Source organism: Artemia sp. Qi Xiang Cuo, chromosome 19, assembly GCF_049724085.1.
Source record: "Artemia sp. Qi Xiang Cuo chromosome 19, ASM4972408v1, whole genome shotgun sequence".
Taxonomy (NCBI): Eukaryota; Metazoa; Arthropoda; class Branchiopoda; order Anostraca; family Artemiidae; genus Artemia; species Artemia sp. Qi Xiang Cuo.
This window is the reverse complement of record NC_142812.1, coordinates 46,251,952-46,266,589: the sequence shown is the minus strand read 5'-3', so window position 1 is coordinate 46,266,589 and position 14,638 is coordinate 46,251,952. Positions and strand designations below refer to the sequence as shown.

At 35.0% G+C, this 14,638-nt stretch overlaps 1 protein-coding gene across 1 annotated transcript in view; it reads left to right on the top strand.

The window, feature by feature from the left end:
- LOC148940917 (protein tolkin-like) overlaps positions 1–14,638 on the top strand; it is a 267,546-nt gene that overhangs the window by 135,361 nt on the left and 117,547 nt on the right. Inside the window, exons 5-6 of the mRNA XM_089105473.1 lie at positions 10,120–10,226; positions 14,099–14,225. Coding sequence (XP_088961599.1) covers positions 10,120–10,226; positions 14,099–14,225 — 234 coding nt within the window. The remainder of the gene's footprint in view (positions 1–10,119; positions 10,227–14,098; positions 14,226–14,638) is intronic.

The following is a 14,638-nucleotide window of genomic DNA, read 5'->3' as shown; positions in this document are numbered from 1 at the left end:
TAGAATTATACAAAACTAGCGCTTTACTGAAAACACAAAAGTCAAGTATAAAAAACAGAATTGTTGATTTAAGATTCAAAAGTGAGTATGTAGCCTAACCGAGCTAAACGAAACAATGAAGCTTTCCATAGTCTTACACCAGTTGTGACATTTGTACCTTTCAGTATACAATTAAATTACCTTAAAAACATAAACATAAAACTAGATATTTTTTAACAACCGAGAAGTAATTGAACAACATACAGAAATATTGGATTGATTTATCAAGCAGCATTTTGCTCTCACCAGCTATAATACCAATAGTGGGTAATAAACAGTCTTAAATTGTAAGAATATGCTTTAGCATCACTTGAAATGGAGATCAAATAAGACAATATGAACTCTGGAAATCCGATTATTTCTCTCTATACAAGAGTGAATTTCAAGCTATGATACATATTCTAAAGCTAGTTTATAGTTCTAATACTATCAAGATGGCCTTACTTCGAACTTGCGTACGAACTAATCATGACAGATTGTCCTTTTCAGAACCAAAACGAGAGCCAGTACTTGAACTGAGCCATTGTGCAGAAGTGATACAAAATTAAACGTAAAAAAATAAAGTTAAATCCTAAAATGAATTGTTGCTTTATCTTAAAAGGAATTGATCCTAAAAGGGATTGATAATATTTTGATTCTATAAATAGTGACCTTAATTGGTTTGCTTTTACTGTACCAAAACTCCTATGTTATTTTGTGTTTTCAGTAAAGCGCTAGTTTTGTATAATCCTAGAAACATAGGGAAGCATAATCAGTTGGTTTATTTATACTAGTTTTATTAATATTTGTTAGATAGGCTGTAAAATAATAATTGTCCATTTTAAGTTTCAACTTCGCTCTTTACTTCCCTCGGAAAAACTTTTTTTTTTTTTAATTAATCTTACTCTTAACTCTTATCCCATAGCTTCATCATAGTCACCCCTGCTAATACAAAAGTCAAGATATATGAATGGTCCTTGTTTTTCGGGAGCCGGTGAATCCCCCTCCCCCCAAGAAAAATACCTCCGGTGTATTCCCCTTACCCCCCCCCCCTCACTAAAAATTCCCCGTGCAAAATTCTCCCCGGATAATTCCCACCTATGTCCCCCTGGATAATTCCAGCTATTCATTAGAAGGGAAATTGAAATTTATTTATTGCTGTTAAATTACATGTGCCAATACTTGTAAATTGGTTGTTATTCAGTTTTCTGCTTGAGAATTCAAATATTGGATTGTATTTAAGATTTTGGACGACATTTGATTATTTAGTCAAAATTTTCGAAGAACAGTAGTTTTGTTCAAAAAGTTCTTAATGATAATTTTACTAAAGACATGTGAGTGGACAGAGATGGGTATTATTGTTCATGTGGATGGAAGTTCTGCATGACTCGGTCTTTTACGTGGCTGAAGTGAGCTGTTCTGAAATATTGCTTAGTCACCTTTTTGAAAATCTACATGCTCACAGTTCGTTTTGATTTAGTTAAACATCTGCCTAGATATTCCTTTAATATTAAGAAAGTATGCAACAAAATTAATGTTGATCAAAAATTTTGATAAACACATAAAGTAATAAATAAAAAACATAAAAGGAGGAAAAACAGCTCACAATTGAAAGCTCACAATTGAAACTCACAATTGAAAGCTCACAATTGAAACAGCTCACAAAAGAACCTAGCAAGGCAAACAACCTCAAAGCAAGCCTAATCAATAATGCCTTTGAGATTAGTTTAAATCGAAAAGGGACTTCTAATTGCTTCTTGGACTTTACCAATCGATATAGCCAAGATGATAACCATCGATGGTAGATTTTATTCAGAACCACCAAAAAATGCAGGGTATGTGCCGTAAAACCGGAGAGCTGATGTTTTCCAAATGTGATGATATTCAGCAAATTAGCCAAGAAACAGAATTGCAATAGACCTACGAAATGTTTAATGCAATATTAGTGATCAAAATGCAATTTTTCACTGACTCGTTGAGGCTAAGTTAGGACTATTAAAAAATAATTAAAGATCAGTTTCTTTTTTTATGACCCTTTTTTCAACTTACTTTTTCTCCATAATATGCTCCTTCTTCTTTGTGATACCATACAGAATTGCTTGGTTAGCGTCTAGGCTGAAATAGGCAGTGATTTTGAACACTCACTGAAAAATAAAGTCTTTCCATCATCTGATGGACAGAAGCGTGTTGTGGTAGTAATTATAAAAATAATTAAGCCGGAAATGACCGATTAATAGGGGCACTAACACAACCAAAAACAATTCTTTATGCATTCTGGTAATGTTGTTTCTTTAATAAAGTGAGGAACTGTATCATTTTAATTATTGTACCGCAGAAGTAAGTTCCTTTTTCAGGGAAGGGGATTTTCATAAAGGCTACGTGCTAAATTTCTTCGTGTAGAGCGAAAGTTTTCTTCTTTTATTTACTTGTTATTGTTTTACATCCATGCCCCAAATGGATTCCTTTTTTTTGGTGGAAGCTGGGAATCTTCCAATCGTGTTTCAATTGTATACTAAAAATCAAATAAAGACAAGTAAACGTAAGATAACACGAATTATTAATGATTTTATAAGCTCACATCTAAAAAAATCGACTTCAATATTGTCTCCCCCATAAGGCTCCATGACCAGGAAAGAGCAGGGGACAAAAGAAAAAAAAATGCAAGATACTAAATCTACTATTATTTTAAATAGAAACAAGATACCAAGCCTTTTTCCCAAATCAAAAACCCAGCATGGGTAGGATAAAACCACATTCAATCTTCACCCCAAGTAAACACCGAGCCCAATCCATAAACAGTAAAACCAAGCGATAGCAACAAAAAAAAAACTCAACTATTAGCTTTAAATTCCCTAGCCTTTTTGTAGATACTAAACGAATGATAGCTTTATGTAGACTTTGGGAGTCTGTCACAGATCATTTTACAAGCTATAAGAGGGTGGGTTGAAGTCAGGCCTCACTGATGAAGTTTGTTAAATGCATAAAATTGGAAGTGTAGAAATAATCAGTTGATTGATCGAAACGAAACCGAATCCCTACATGATTTATGCCGAATTTTCTGCCGAAATCAGGAATTTTGCTAAATTTCTGCCGATTTTGTAAAATTTCTACCGAAATTTTTGCTTTCGGCGAAAATTTTACCGAATGCCAAAAAAGTTGAGGGGCGTAGGTTCTGGTCTCCGAGTCCTCTCAAAAGTTTGTATCTCCATCATTACTAGTCCTACACTAGTTGCCAGTATAACTTCCAAACATTCTTGCCCTTAAATTTTTTTCCAAATAGTTATTTTTGACATTAGTTCTACTCCTACTGATGGTAAGAGTACAAATAAAAAACAAAACAAGAGAGGTTCGCCAAAAAGAAAAACTATTTGTCTGCTTCTAATGCAGATCAAAGTGCCTACTCCTACTATCAGTAGAAGTAGAAATAAGCAAAACAAATGTGCTGTGCCTTTTGACCAGAACATTAAAAATAAGTTTGGATTCAAAATACATCACTTGCGATTGAAAGGTATCATTCTGTCTCAGGGGCCCAGTCTTGGCTCTTGATAGTCCTGTCCAAAAATTATAGGCCATTTAGATTTCCTTGGAACAGAGGTAAAAATAAAGTAATAATAATATGAATAGATTTCGTACAGTTGTCTTGAATAAAGATTTGTGTTCAATTGAAAATGATTCAGATAAAAAATGATCAGAATCCAAAAGCTATTAATGCTATATCTTAACACTCAGAACCAAGCGGTCTTTGCAATGTATGTTTATTATTACCCATTTGTATTTATTTATAACCCATCGTTAATGTTAAATTTTTTAAATAAAGAAACTTGCGAGCAGCATTTTATTCGTCATTTTTTTGTTTAATTTGCTCTAAAAATTCATCGACAATTTTTTTTTCAAGACCTTTCGAAGATAGTCATCAAAGTTGTTGGTACTTTAATACAGCCATTCAGGAAGCCTCGCAGGAAGCTTTAGTCACTACCGTGCTCATAATTAATTTTACATTTTTCTTAGTCAAGCAGGGTTCGCGAACTTGTCTAGCTAGATACGAATGATGTTCATGGAATATTGACTAAATTGTCAGAATAAAATAATTTTCAATTTTGCTCATTCGTTCTAGTTGATTTTTAAAGTAGTCCAAAGCAGAGCCGAATCCAGGATTATTGTTCGGGGGAGGCGTATTTTCTTTCTGGGGGGAGTGTATTTTCTTCGGGGGAGGGATACACAAAATACTTTAAAAGCGAATCAAAATACATTTTTGTTACGTTTTTACGAGTTGGACAAACATTTGGGGTGTCAAACACCCTAACCTCCCCTAGATACGGCCTTGGTCTAAAGTAATTCTTTTTCAGTAGCACTTGAGAAAAAATCTAAACTGGTTTTAATGATATTCTGGAGGGAGTTTCTTTCCAGAGCCTCTTATTTCATTTGCTCAGTTAAACAAAATCCCATTTATAATTTTACGCTAATTTAATTTAAGTTACGAAATTTTACTTTTAGTTAAAATTTCATCTCCTACGCTCACTTGACTGCTAAGTGTTATTGAGCATAGATAGATTTATAGATAGATAGATCAGTGTATTTCAAAAGCCAAAGGGCCATTATACACAACAAGAAAATTCGTGTAAAACAAGGAGATCCCTAACAAGCTACAAAACGACAAATGTCTGTAGATTTGTCACAAAGCCTAAAATCTTGATTCCACCAATTATGCTATAAAATCATAATTTGCCAACTAAATAGAAAGGGATGGCCTGTTTAAACAAATTTAACTTCTACCAGCCATGTTGAATAAAAATATTCTAATCCAGTATCCACACCCACCGTCCTGTTGTGCATATCTGCAATGTCGAACTTCAAAGGAAATTTAAAATTCTGAGGTAGTAACATGATATAACTGGTCAAAGATCAGATGTCGAAACAGGGTCTATATAACTGACCCCTAGGCTAGGTGCATATGCTAACAATAGAATTAATTAAATAGTCGTAGTTACTTACTACCATAAAAAAAGACACCGTAGATAAAGTTTCAAATTATTAATTTCTTTGTTTCGACGAAATTCGCCAAGAGCTTTAAATGATTTGTCGAAATTGGGGCTATTTTCTTTATGGTTTAAAAGTTTTTTTTTCAAACTGAGAAGTTTGAATGATTAACTACAATTACAGATCAGCCTTGTTCTGCAGTTTTCATTTGAGTGGGTGGGACACAGCTACGAAAAGGTCTTAACCATTTTCTCATAGTCCCTTAACTACCTTAGTAATTAAGTATTCCATTCAATGCTTAAGTCCAATAAACAATAACTGTACATCTCAATAAAGAAGAATATAATAACAAACAAAATGGTTCAAGCCACCCCTAGCCTCCGAGCATGTTTGGTTTTGAACGAATGAACAGCTCTTTTTCACTCTCTCTCTCTCTCTCTCTCTCTCTGCCTCTCCCCCCTCCTTTCTTTCTCTTTCTCTTCACATTACATATTGAACCATAAATCTAGATCATAGGATTTGTTTGTGACAAAGTCCCAATAATATAGTGTATATGTTACCGTGAAAGACTGAAATTGAGAGAATGTCGATTTTCACCGATGAATGTTCAAATTCCTTTTTTTCTCCTTGGATATAGTCAGCTTGGTCAGTTTTATGCAAAGTTTGATGGTGACAGGTTAGGTTTTTAACCCATTTCTGAGATTTATAACCTAATTTAACCTAACTTTAACTTTTACCATCATAGCTTGCATAAGACTGACAAATCTGACTGAGTCCAAGCAGAGAAAACGAAAATTTGGACATTCGCCGGTGAATATCGACATTTGCCAGATTTTAGTCTTTCACCATAACATATATATAAACTGAAGAATAACGTATATGAATTTTAAAAATGGCAAATTTAAATTTTTGGTAACCAAATGCTAAGGATACTCTGGAAGTAAAAACGATAAAGGTCGGATAAGAGTTGTTGATTGCTTTCGACAGGTTTTTGTCGATTTTTCAGTTCCCGGGTCTTTTTTCACAGGGGTGGTAGCAAGCCAGTTGCCCAACCTTGCAGCAGCAGAAATCAATTCCCATGCCCTGTATTACCAAGCAGTGCATCAATCAACTGTGCTACCGTAGGTTACTTTGGCAATATTTACTCTATAAATACTGTACAGCACGACTAGGAAACTCTTTTCTGCTTCCGAGCAGGGTTGCCACCAGCTCAAGAAAAAAAATCCATGGCAAGCGTAAGAAAAAAATCCATGGCAGCCCACCCGTCCGAGCATCTCTGGTTTTGAAAGTAGCAGAGCAGATAAAACTAGACCTCCAGCACTATTAATCCATGCAGTGTTGCAATAACATGTGACCCACAAACTCTCTTTGCAAGTTACAAGAGGCTCATAGAGCTTTTCTCAATTCAGGAGGAAAAACCTTACCGTTGTAGCACATAAAGTAACCGATTAAATTGTTAAAGGGGTATGTACCCTGTGCATCTAGTTTTCTGAACGTCAGTGCTAAAGAAGCAATTCTAAATAGGCTGTTAGTGCCGGTCATACTTTTCTAGCTTACAGATATTGCACTTCAACTGGGTCTTACATATTTTAAAGTTAAAATGGAGGTCGTTTCAAGGTTCAACCCTGTGTAACTCCAAATATTTTTTCGTGAAATATAAGTAAAGAAAATTATGAGTTAACGCAAACTAAAAATGAGCGGTAACAGCAAAATCAATTTCTATGATATTTTACTGTTGTTTATGATTTTGGGGATAGTCTGCAAGTACTGTTAAACCAAATTGCAAAGCATCGATTGTTTTTAATAACTGTAACAAATTATATTGTCTTACCCAGCCATTAATATAAAGTTTAAAAATATCCAAATATACGTATTCAAATACAATTTAGATCAAGGTTTTAAAAAATGCAATAATTCAGAAATGAAGTTTGAGGCAATATCCCTTTTGTATGCACTTTTCAAAATTTTGTATAAATAAAAAAACACCTTTTGTATAGTGTGTGCTGGGCGTTCGAGTCTCAACTGTTAATTATAATGACATAATTTTAACTTTTTGATGATACCAGACAGACCTATATTTCCAACGGGTCGGACCAATATTTCGACCGGTTAGACCAGTCTTTAAAGTGGTTTTTGTGATTTTGGTCGGACCGGTCGGACAATATTTTATGATTTTACGATTTATTCAATACTCTGAAACCCCAATATTTTGCGTTTTTTTTCAGTAATTTTGCAAAGTAGATAATTTCCACCTCTTTTTTCCTGTTTTTTTCCTCTAATTCAACCCCCAAATGCAGGCTCAGTGTCCTCCCCCACAAAAAGACTTTTGCCTGTGCCCACGGATGTCAAACTTAATGCTTATGGGTCAATCAAAAATTAAAAGCCATCAAATGCTTTGACTATAAAACCTTCAGAATTTTAAAAAAAAAAGTTAAATGACATTTATAAGATAAGACCTCTGAATATAACTGATCAAAACAGTAATTACGCAGTAATTAGTCCTAATCCTAAATGAAGTAATTCATCCCAGGAATTTGCCATGCTAGTTGTGGCATTTCAAAATTCATTTGCATACTCCTGGTATCTTCAATTTTTTTTCGGGTAAAATCATGCAAAAAAAATTATAGAGTGATTTTTAGATATATTTTTGCCTCATATATTATATTTATAACTATAATAAGTTTTTATGTAAGATTCGTGCCACTGATTGCCAAAGTAGCTGTGAGGCTAAATGCTTTGAAAGACCACCCTGACAAATAAACATCTATTTTATTTACCATTATAATTTTTAGCCAAAAGTTTTTCAAGAACTGTCGCTAGAAAACTTTCATATTTCCGCAATGTAACATTGCGTTGCTTTAACATATGTTTGGTCTTCTAAGGGGGGGGATTTCCCTCTTCCATTGGCACACATGTACAAACATTTTCTCGACAGCAAAGCAAAACTTCTCTTTTATTGTAATGATTGAATGGGATAAAAACGAAACTAGAGTCCCTAAACTAGGGGACCATTTCTCCCCACTTAAATCATGGCTTTTCATTCTCACATTTAATGTGTTAAACATTTACTCCCCTCCCCTTCCAGTATTCATTAAGGATTATGTCACCCAAATGCCAAAGAGATATGTCAAGTTCTTCGTTATCTAACAAAGCCAGACAATCAATTCCAATTGGTGGGATTAAATGGATTGGAAATTTATCAATAAAATAGGGAGATTATGCGAGGGGGGCCTTGTAATGCTTAAGTTTATTATTTTCAATTTTGTAGTCGCTTTTTTCTAACAGAACACGTTTAACGTAGGTGGCATGTGTTTGAAAAAGAGATATTTAACTGATAGACCACAAAAACTCGTTTCTGATTGATTTTCCTTTTTTTTTTAAGTGTGAAAAAAAAATCTTGAAATAACAATTTTCTAGAGACTTTTTTCAAAGCTGAAGATCTTTACGAAAGTGAATGTAAAGATTCAAAAAATAAATTGTTATATTTTTATTTATATTAATAGCACTTACATGAAATTACAGTTCCCATCATCGTATTTCCTGGGTCAATACACGAATGTTGCAGCATTGGCTGGCCAACCGTCTAGGGCTAAACGGAAAGCAGGTCGTCCTCGTCTGGGGTGGGAGGACGTCATAAAGAAAGATTTAAAGGAAATGGGAACTTCGTGGGAGGGTGTAAAAAGGGAGTTTTTGAACAGATTGGGATGGAGGAGGAGCTTGCGTAGCTGTTTTGGCCTCAGGCGGCTTGGTGCTGCGGTGAATTGTTTGTAGTAGTAGTATATAAGTGCAAAATACGTCTTACGTAGCCACAACATAACGTCGATACCGCGCCTAAGAGTAAAATCTAAGCTTTTCTCGAAGACGATTGTATTTATAGATCAAGACAATATAAGTATGATAGAGCATACAAATGCTTTGGTGATCCTTCTTTTGAGAGTAGCTTAGCAAAAAGTCTTTGATAATTATCTAAGAAGTGTGAAAATGTCAGATACGTCCTTTGGGAGTGACACCGGTGATATTGTAGATACCGGGTTTTGGCTGTCTTCTTGGGCATCACAATATTTAATAATTGTTTTATTTCGTCAACTTCATTTAGGAGACTAAATTTTATTTGAGCTTTTTTTTTTATTTCCGTAGGGGGAAGAAATTTTGGTACTTGTGTTTTATGCGCCACTCACTCAAGTTTACGCTCTGTGTAAACTCGAGAACAAACAGGTTTTTTCGTTAGTTCTGTTTGGTAATTTAGAAACCAATTTTGGCTATAGATTTGCACATTAGGGGGGGGGGTAAATTATAGCGTGGGGTCTGCATGCAAAATGTGTTAGGTACAATTATTCTGCATATTATTAAGTAAGAATTGTTTTCTGACTTCAAACTGTCCAAATGCTTTACCCCCTCCCCTTATATGCAAATATATATAGCCCAAATTATATATTTCCCATATATTCTGTCACTTGCCTTCGTCTTGTCTCGCGCTAAGCTAAAAGAAACTAACGAAGAAACTGGTTTGTTCTCAAGTTTTACACGGCGTAAACTTGAGCGAGTGGCGCATAACACACAAGTACCAAAAATTCCTTCCCCCTACGGAAATTAGAAAAACAAAACTCAATTAAAATTCTCAGATTTGGAAAGCCATATTTTCCACGAGGGTATTTTCCAAGGGGGGTATTTTCCGGGGGGTATTTTCCGCGGGGGGTATTTTTAGCGGGGGTATTTTTGGGGGTATTTTCTGTAGGGGGTAATTGCCGGTGGGGGGTGTAAACGCCTAGAACCGAAAATTTCACCTATCGCATTATCTGGATCAGTTTATAGATATATTTTGTTTTGGGTGGGGATTTTTTTTTGGTGGTGTGGGGACTTCTAATATGAATTTCGAAGGAGGGTCCCCCTAAGGTCACCCCAACGTATGTTCTTGGGTTCGTTTCTCCCAGCAATATAAAGCGAAATTGATTTCAAAGACCTGCTAAACGCGTGGTCAGTATCAAGCTTCTGATTTTTTCTTCATTTTTTTTTTCACTGAAATCTGTATGCTACCTTGTAAGAGATGGCACCATCAAGCTGGCTGTATTTTTTCAGTCATTTTCGGGATTGCTTGCAAAACAGTAAACTAAAGTTCTTTCCTAGGGCAGGAATATAATTTCAACAAGCTCACATCAGAAGAAGTATTTTCCCTTGGCTTGACTTACGATTTCGATTCAATTATGCACTATGCAAGAAACACATTTTCGAAGGTAGGTGGAAATTTTACTTTTAAATATTGTCACTTTTAGTGACATTTTTGTCACTAAAAATGTCATAAAAGTGACATAAAAATGTCACTTTTAGTGACATTTTTATGTGTTTCTTACAAAACAATCCTGAACTAATTTCCAGACGACTTTATTCAAACCATTCCAGGTAACGACCCGACATTCTAAAAGAAAAAAATTATAGAAATTATTATATAAAAAACTGACTTTTTATGCTTATTCCAAATATGTAAAATTAATGAAATTATTCACCAAAAGCTTGAGAAAAACTGCCTTATTTTCGAATAGGGGGAAAACATCCAAAAAAAGTCAAGCGATCTTAATAAGAACACAATCATCAGATTCAGCATATCAGAGAACCTTACTGTTGAGGTTTCAAGCTTCTATCTACAAAAATGTGGAATCCGTCCTTTTTCTGGTTTCCCCAGCTGTGAATGTATCGAACCAATGGTCCTAGAAGATCAAGATGTTGATAGCCAAATTGATAGCCGAATTATCAAAATTTTGAGATAGCCATTTTGTTCTGCATTCTTGAAAGGTCCAATAGCTTTGCCTCTGAGGATGACATGACCCCCCTCCCCTTTTCCCCTGGGGAAAGAGCTGTAAGTTATGCAATTTGCCTATTGTTAACATGTAATATGTTATATTGATACATATAAGGCAATTTTTTAGGGGAGATTTTCTACGGGGAGAGTTGTCCATGAAGTTTTCTACGTCGGGGAACTTTCCGGGGAAGTTTTCTACGTAGGGGAGGGGGATATCCTGGTATGAATTTGAAAAGGGACAAGAAATTAAATAAAAAAAACAAGTTTTTTCAATTGAAATTAAGGAGCAACGTCAAAACTTAAAACTAACAGGAATTGTTCTTTATTTAAGGGGGGCTGCCCCTTCTCAATCCATCGTTCTTTACACTAAAGTTTGGCATTTTATACCAATTCAAAAGACTGGTGAAATACAATGACCCAATGAATTTGAATGAAAAGTATTTTACAGGACTTTGATTCTTTAGCGTAAAGAACGAGGGACCAAGGAGGGGACAGCCACCCCTTAAATAAGAAATAACTCCTGTTAGCTTTAAGTTCTAACATTGCTCCTTATTTTCAATTGAAAAAAACCTTTTCTTTAAAATTTAATCAAACCAGCGCCTACTTTTTGTCATTAATAGTTTACTTAAGAAACAATGTTTTTCATTTTGGTATTGCCATCAGCTGTTTCATCAGGTTTTCGTTAGTCGTTAATTATTGCACGGTAGTCGTTACTTAATGAACTCAATATATTAGTAATAATTCTGTGTTGCGTTAATCGCACCAAGAGACTTCTTGTCGTCTGGGAGAGACGTCCCAGAAAAAGTTAGCAGAAAAAGCATTTAAAACGTCCTGGAAAAAGCTAAACAAAAATGCTGGAATGGGTTTCGGTTTTTGTTAACATAATTTAAAAACGAAGTTAACTTGATGCTTCAAACAAATACGGAAAATTTTCAATCTTCTTGATTTTCTCCCAATAATTTGTATATTTTGTTTTTGATTTCTTTGCCTCAACCCTCGTCGTGGACTTCCACCCCCAATGTTTTTTAATATCGAGGCGAATCTGTGATCTTTTGGTGGGTAATTCCGTGATGCTCTATCATAGGATTCCACTGATAAAAAGCTAAAATTTTCTGTTTACGGTGTCTTTATTGCTTACTTTTTTTTAGCTTTTTTTAAATTTTGCTCACTTGTGCAGCTAGTGAAGAGTCCAGAGAAGATTGTAGCCCTTATGTCCTCTTCGAGCTCCCGGCATCTACACACATCTACGGCGCGTACAAATATCTCCTCCCATTTAATCTGCCATCAGCGGTTCAGTGTATATTACCCTGGAACACGTATTTTGGCAGAAACTTTCTCAAAATGCCTTTCAAACCAACTCGAGACTTTGGAACCAACTTGAAATTTCTAAAAACATCTAAAAACATTACGTTACTAATTACCGTTTTTTATGTATGGATTGGAGTAAATCAATCTAAAATTAGATTCTTTAAAAGTTAGTATTACAAAGGTGAAGCCAAGTTTCGCGTTCAAGAGAAATCTGACTTGTCTACCCTTGAAAAATCTTATGTCGTTTATGTTTCTACTTGTTTAAATGCTCTTCGGAGCACTTGTATCTCGGTCCGGCTTTGTCTAATGTTTGAGATAGGAAATGATTGTACTGTCTAAATTTATATACAGTGATCTAGTAGAAAAGTCTAGAGAGGACTGTATTTTCTTCAACTTATGCACGCTTGGAGTCCTTAACCTCCGATGCCGCCTACAAGCTTCGAATTAGCATACCATGTCTTTTAGGACCTGGTTGATCCCTGGTTGGCCCAACTTACACCAAAGACAGATAAAGTATCTTTTTGAAATTAGGCTGATACTGGAACTGAAAACTAACCTTGGCTTACGTATTTCAATATCCGGTATTGGCCCAGAGTTCCAATTAGCAACAGTGGCATGGCTCAATTTTACACCTTCTCCATTTTTCCAAACCCTGAGGAAGAAAACGAACTTAATTCGAAATGTTCTTGGAAAAAAAAGTTTCTGAAATTTAGTGCATGAAAGTGGTGAAGAGAGAAAAGGGGTTCAAGAAGGTCGTAGAATAACCCCAAACCTGAGGTAACTCTGTCAATTAGTCAAACTGTTCGTGGTAACGAACTGTAAGTAAGGAGCGACGCGGCTCAATAGTAATCGAAACTCTGTCATATTCAGCATACCAGAGAACTCTGCTGTAGAGGTTTCAAGCTCCTATGTGCAAAAATGTGGAATTTTGATTGTTTTTTTTTTTACCAGAAAAGAAAGATCATGGATGTGTGTTTATTTTTTTTATTTTGTCTTTTTCATGGGTGATCGTATCGACCCAGTAGTCCTAAAATATCGGGAGAGGTCCCATTCGAATGGAAATTAAAAGCTCTAGTGCACTTTTCAAGTGACCAAAAAGATTGGAGGGAAACTATGCCCCCTCCTAGGTCCCTTTTTTCTCAAAATCGTCCGATAAAGATCTTGAGATAGCCATTTTCTTCAGCATAGTTTAAACGACTAATAACTGTGCTTTTGGAGATAACATGACCCCCCTCAGCCCCTGGAGAAAGGTCTTTAAATTATAAAATTTGGCCATTGGTTACGTATAGTATTTGTTATTGGGAAATATGCATACATTTTTCGGGTGGGGGAGATTTTCTCCTTGGGGATGATCTATGGAGAGAATTTTCCATGGGGAGGGTAGTTTTCACGAGTGTGAACTTTCAGTGAAAAACTTTACACTGGGAGAATTTGCCAGAGTTCCTATACGAATATATATATATATATATATATATATATATATATATATATATATATATATATATATATATATATATATATATATATATATATATATATATATCTATATATATACGGCGTGGCGTAGACTTTTCCAACGACTTACCTTTTTTAATGGTTGAAAATGTTCTTCAAAATGTTCTTCAAAATGTTCTTCAAAAAAAAAAAAAAAAAAAAAAAAAAAAAAAAAAAAAAAAAGACCTTGCCGTATTCTAAAACGTGTACAAACGTACCAGTTTTATTTCCTCTTTTAAAGTTGGATTTTCCCAATAGCTTCGATATTGATTTTTTAATTTTTAACTACTAAAAATATGAATAGCCTATATGCTTTCCTTTGCGAACTCGCCGTTTTCTTCGAGCAATTTTATTTTCTACAGTATTTATATATTGATTTTTGGCAGAAGCCTTTCTTATCTTCGTTAGTTAGCAAACCTTTTCTTGGTGAAAGTCTCTCCCATCTCTCGACTCTTTATCTTTCTAAGAAAGTCCCTTTCATTAGCTTTAATCTCCTTCATGTTCAAGGGGACTTATTTGGATACGATCTTGCCTCAAGTGGATCCAGAAACAAAAAGTCGTCCGGAAATTGGCCAACGGGTTCGTCTCAGTGAAGGAGATATTGCACAGACTAATCTTCTCTACAAATGCCCAAGTAAGTCCTTTTTCTCTTTTCAAAATCGCAACTTATATTCAATGCTGAGCGCATAGGCAATATTTTGTTGCTTTGAGTAAAATTCTAGATTGTGCCCCCCCCCCTTCACGTCTAATTTTGAACATACCTTTTTGTGACGTTTTCATTGAAAACCAAAAAGGTTAAACTCATTAAACTGAAGGATCTAATCAGATGTCAAGGCGAAATATAAGTATCACATTTCGATGGAGGTGCCAGTGACAAAATACAAACAGGTCCCTTGGATTTTTTTTCCGGGGTGGGGCCAATGGTATAAAAGCAAATTTTTGATAATTCTAACAAGAAATGCCTAAAAATTTGGAAATTTTACGGTTTCGGGGCCAACCTAGAATTTTTTAAAATGCGATTAGTTTTGAAAAATATTCTTTTTGTAT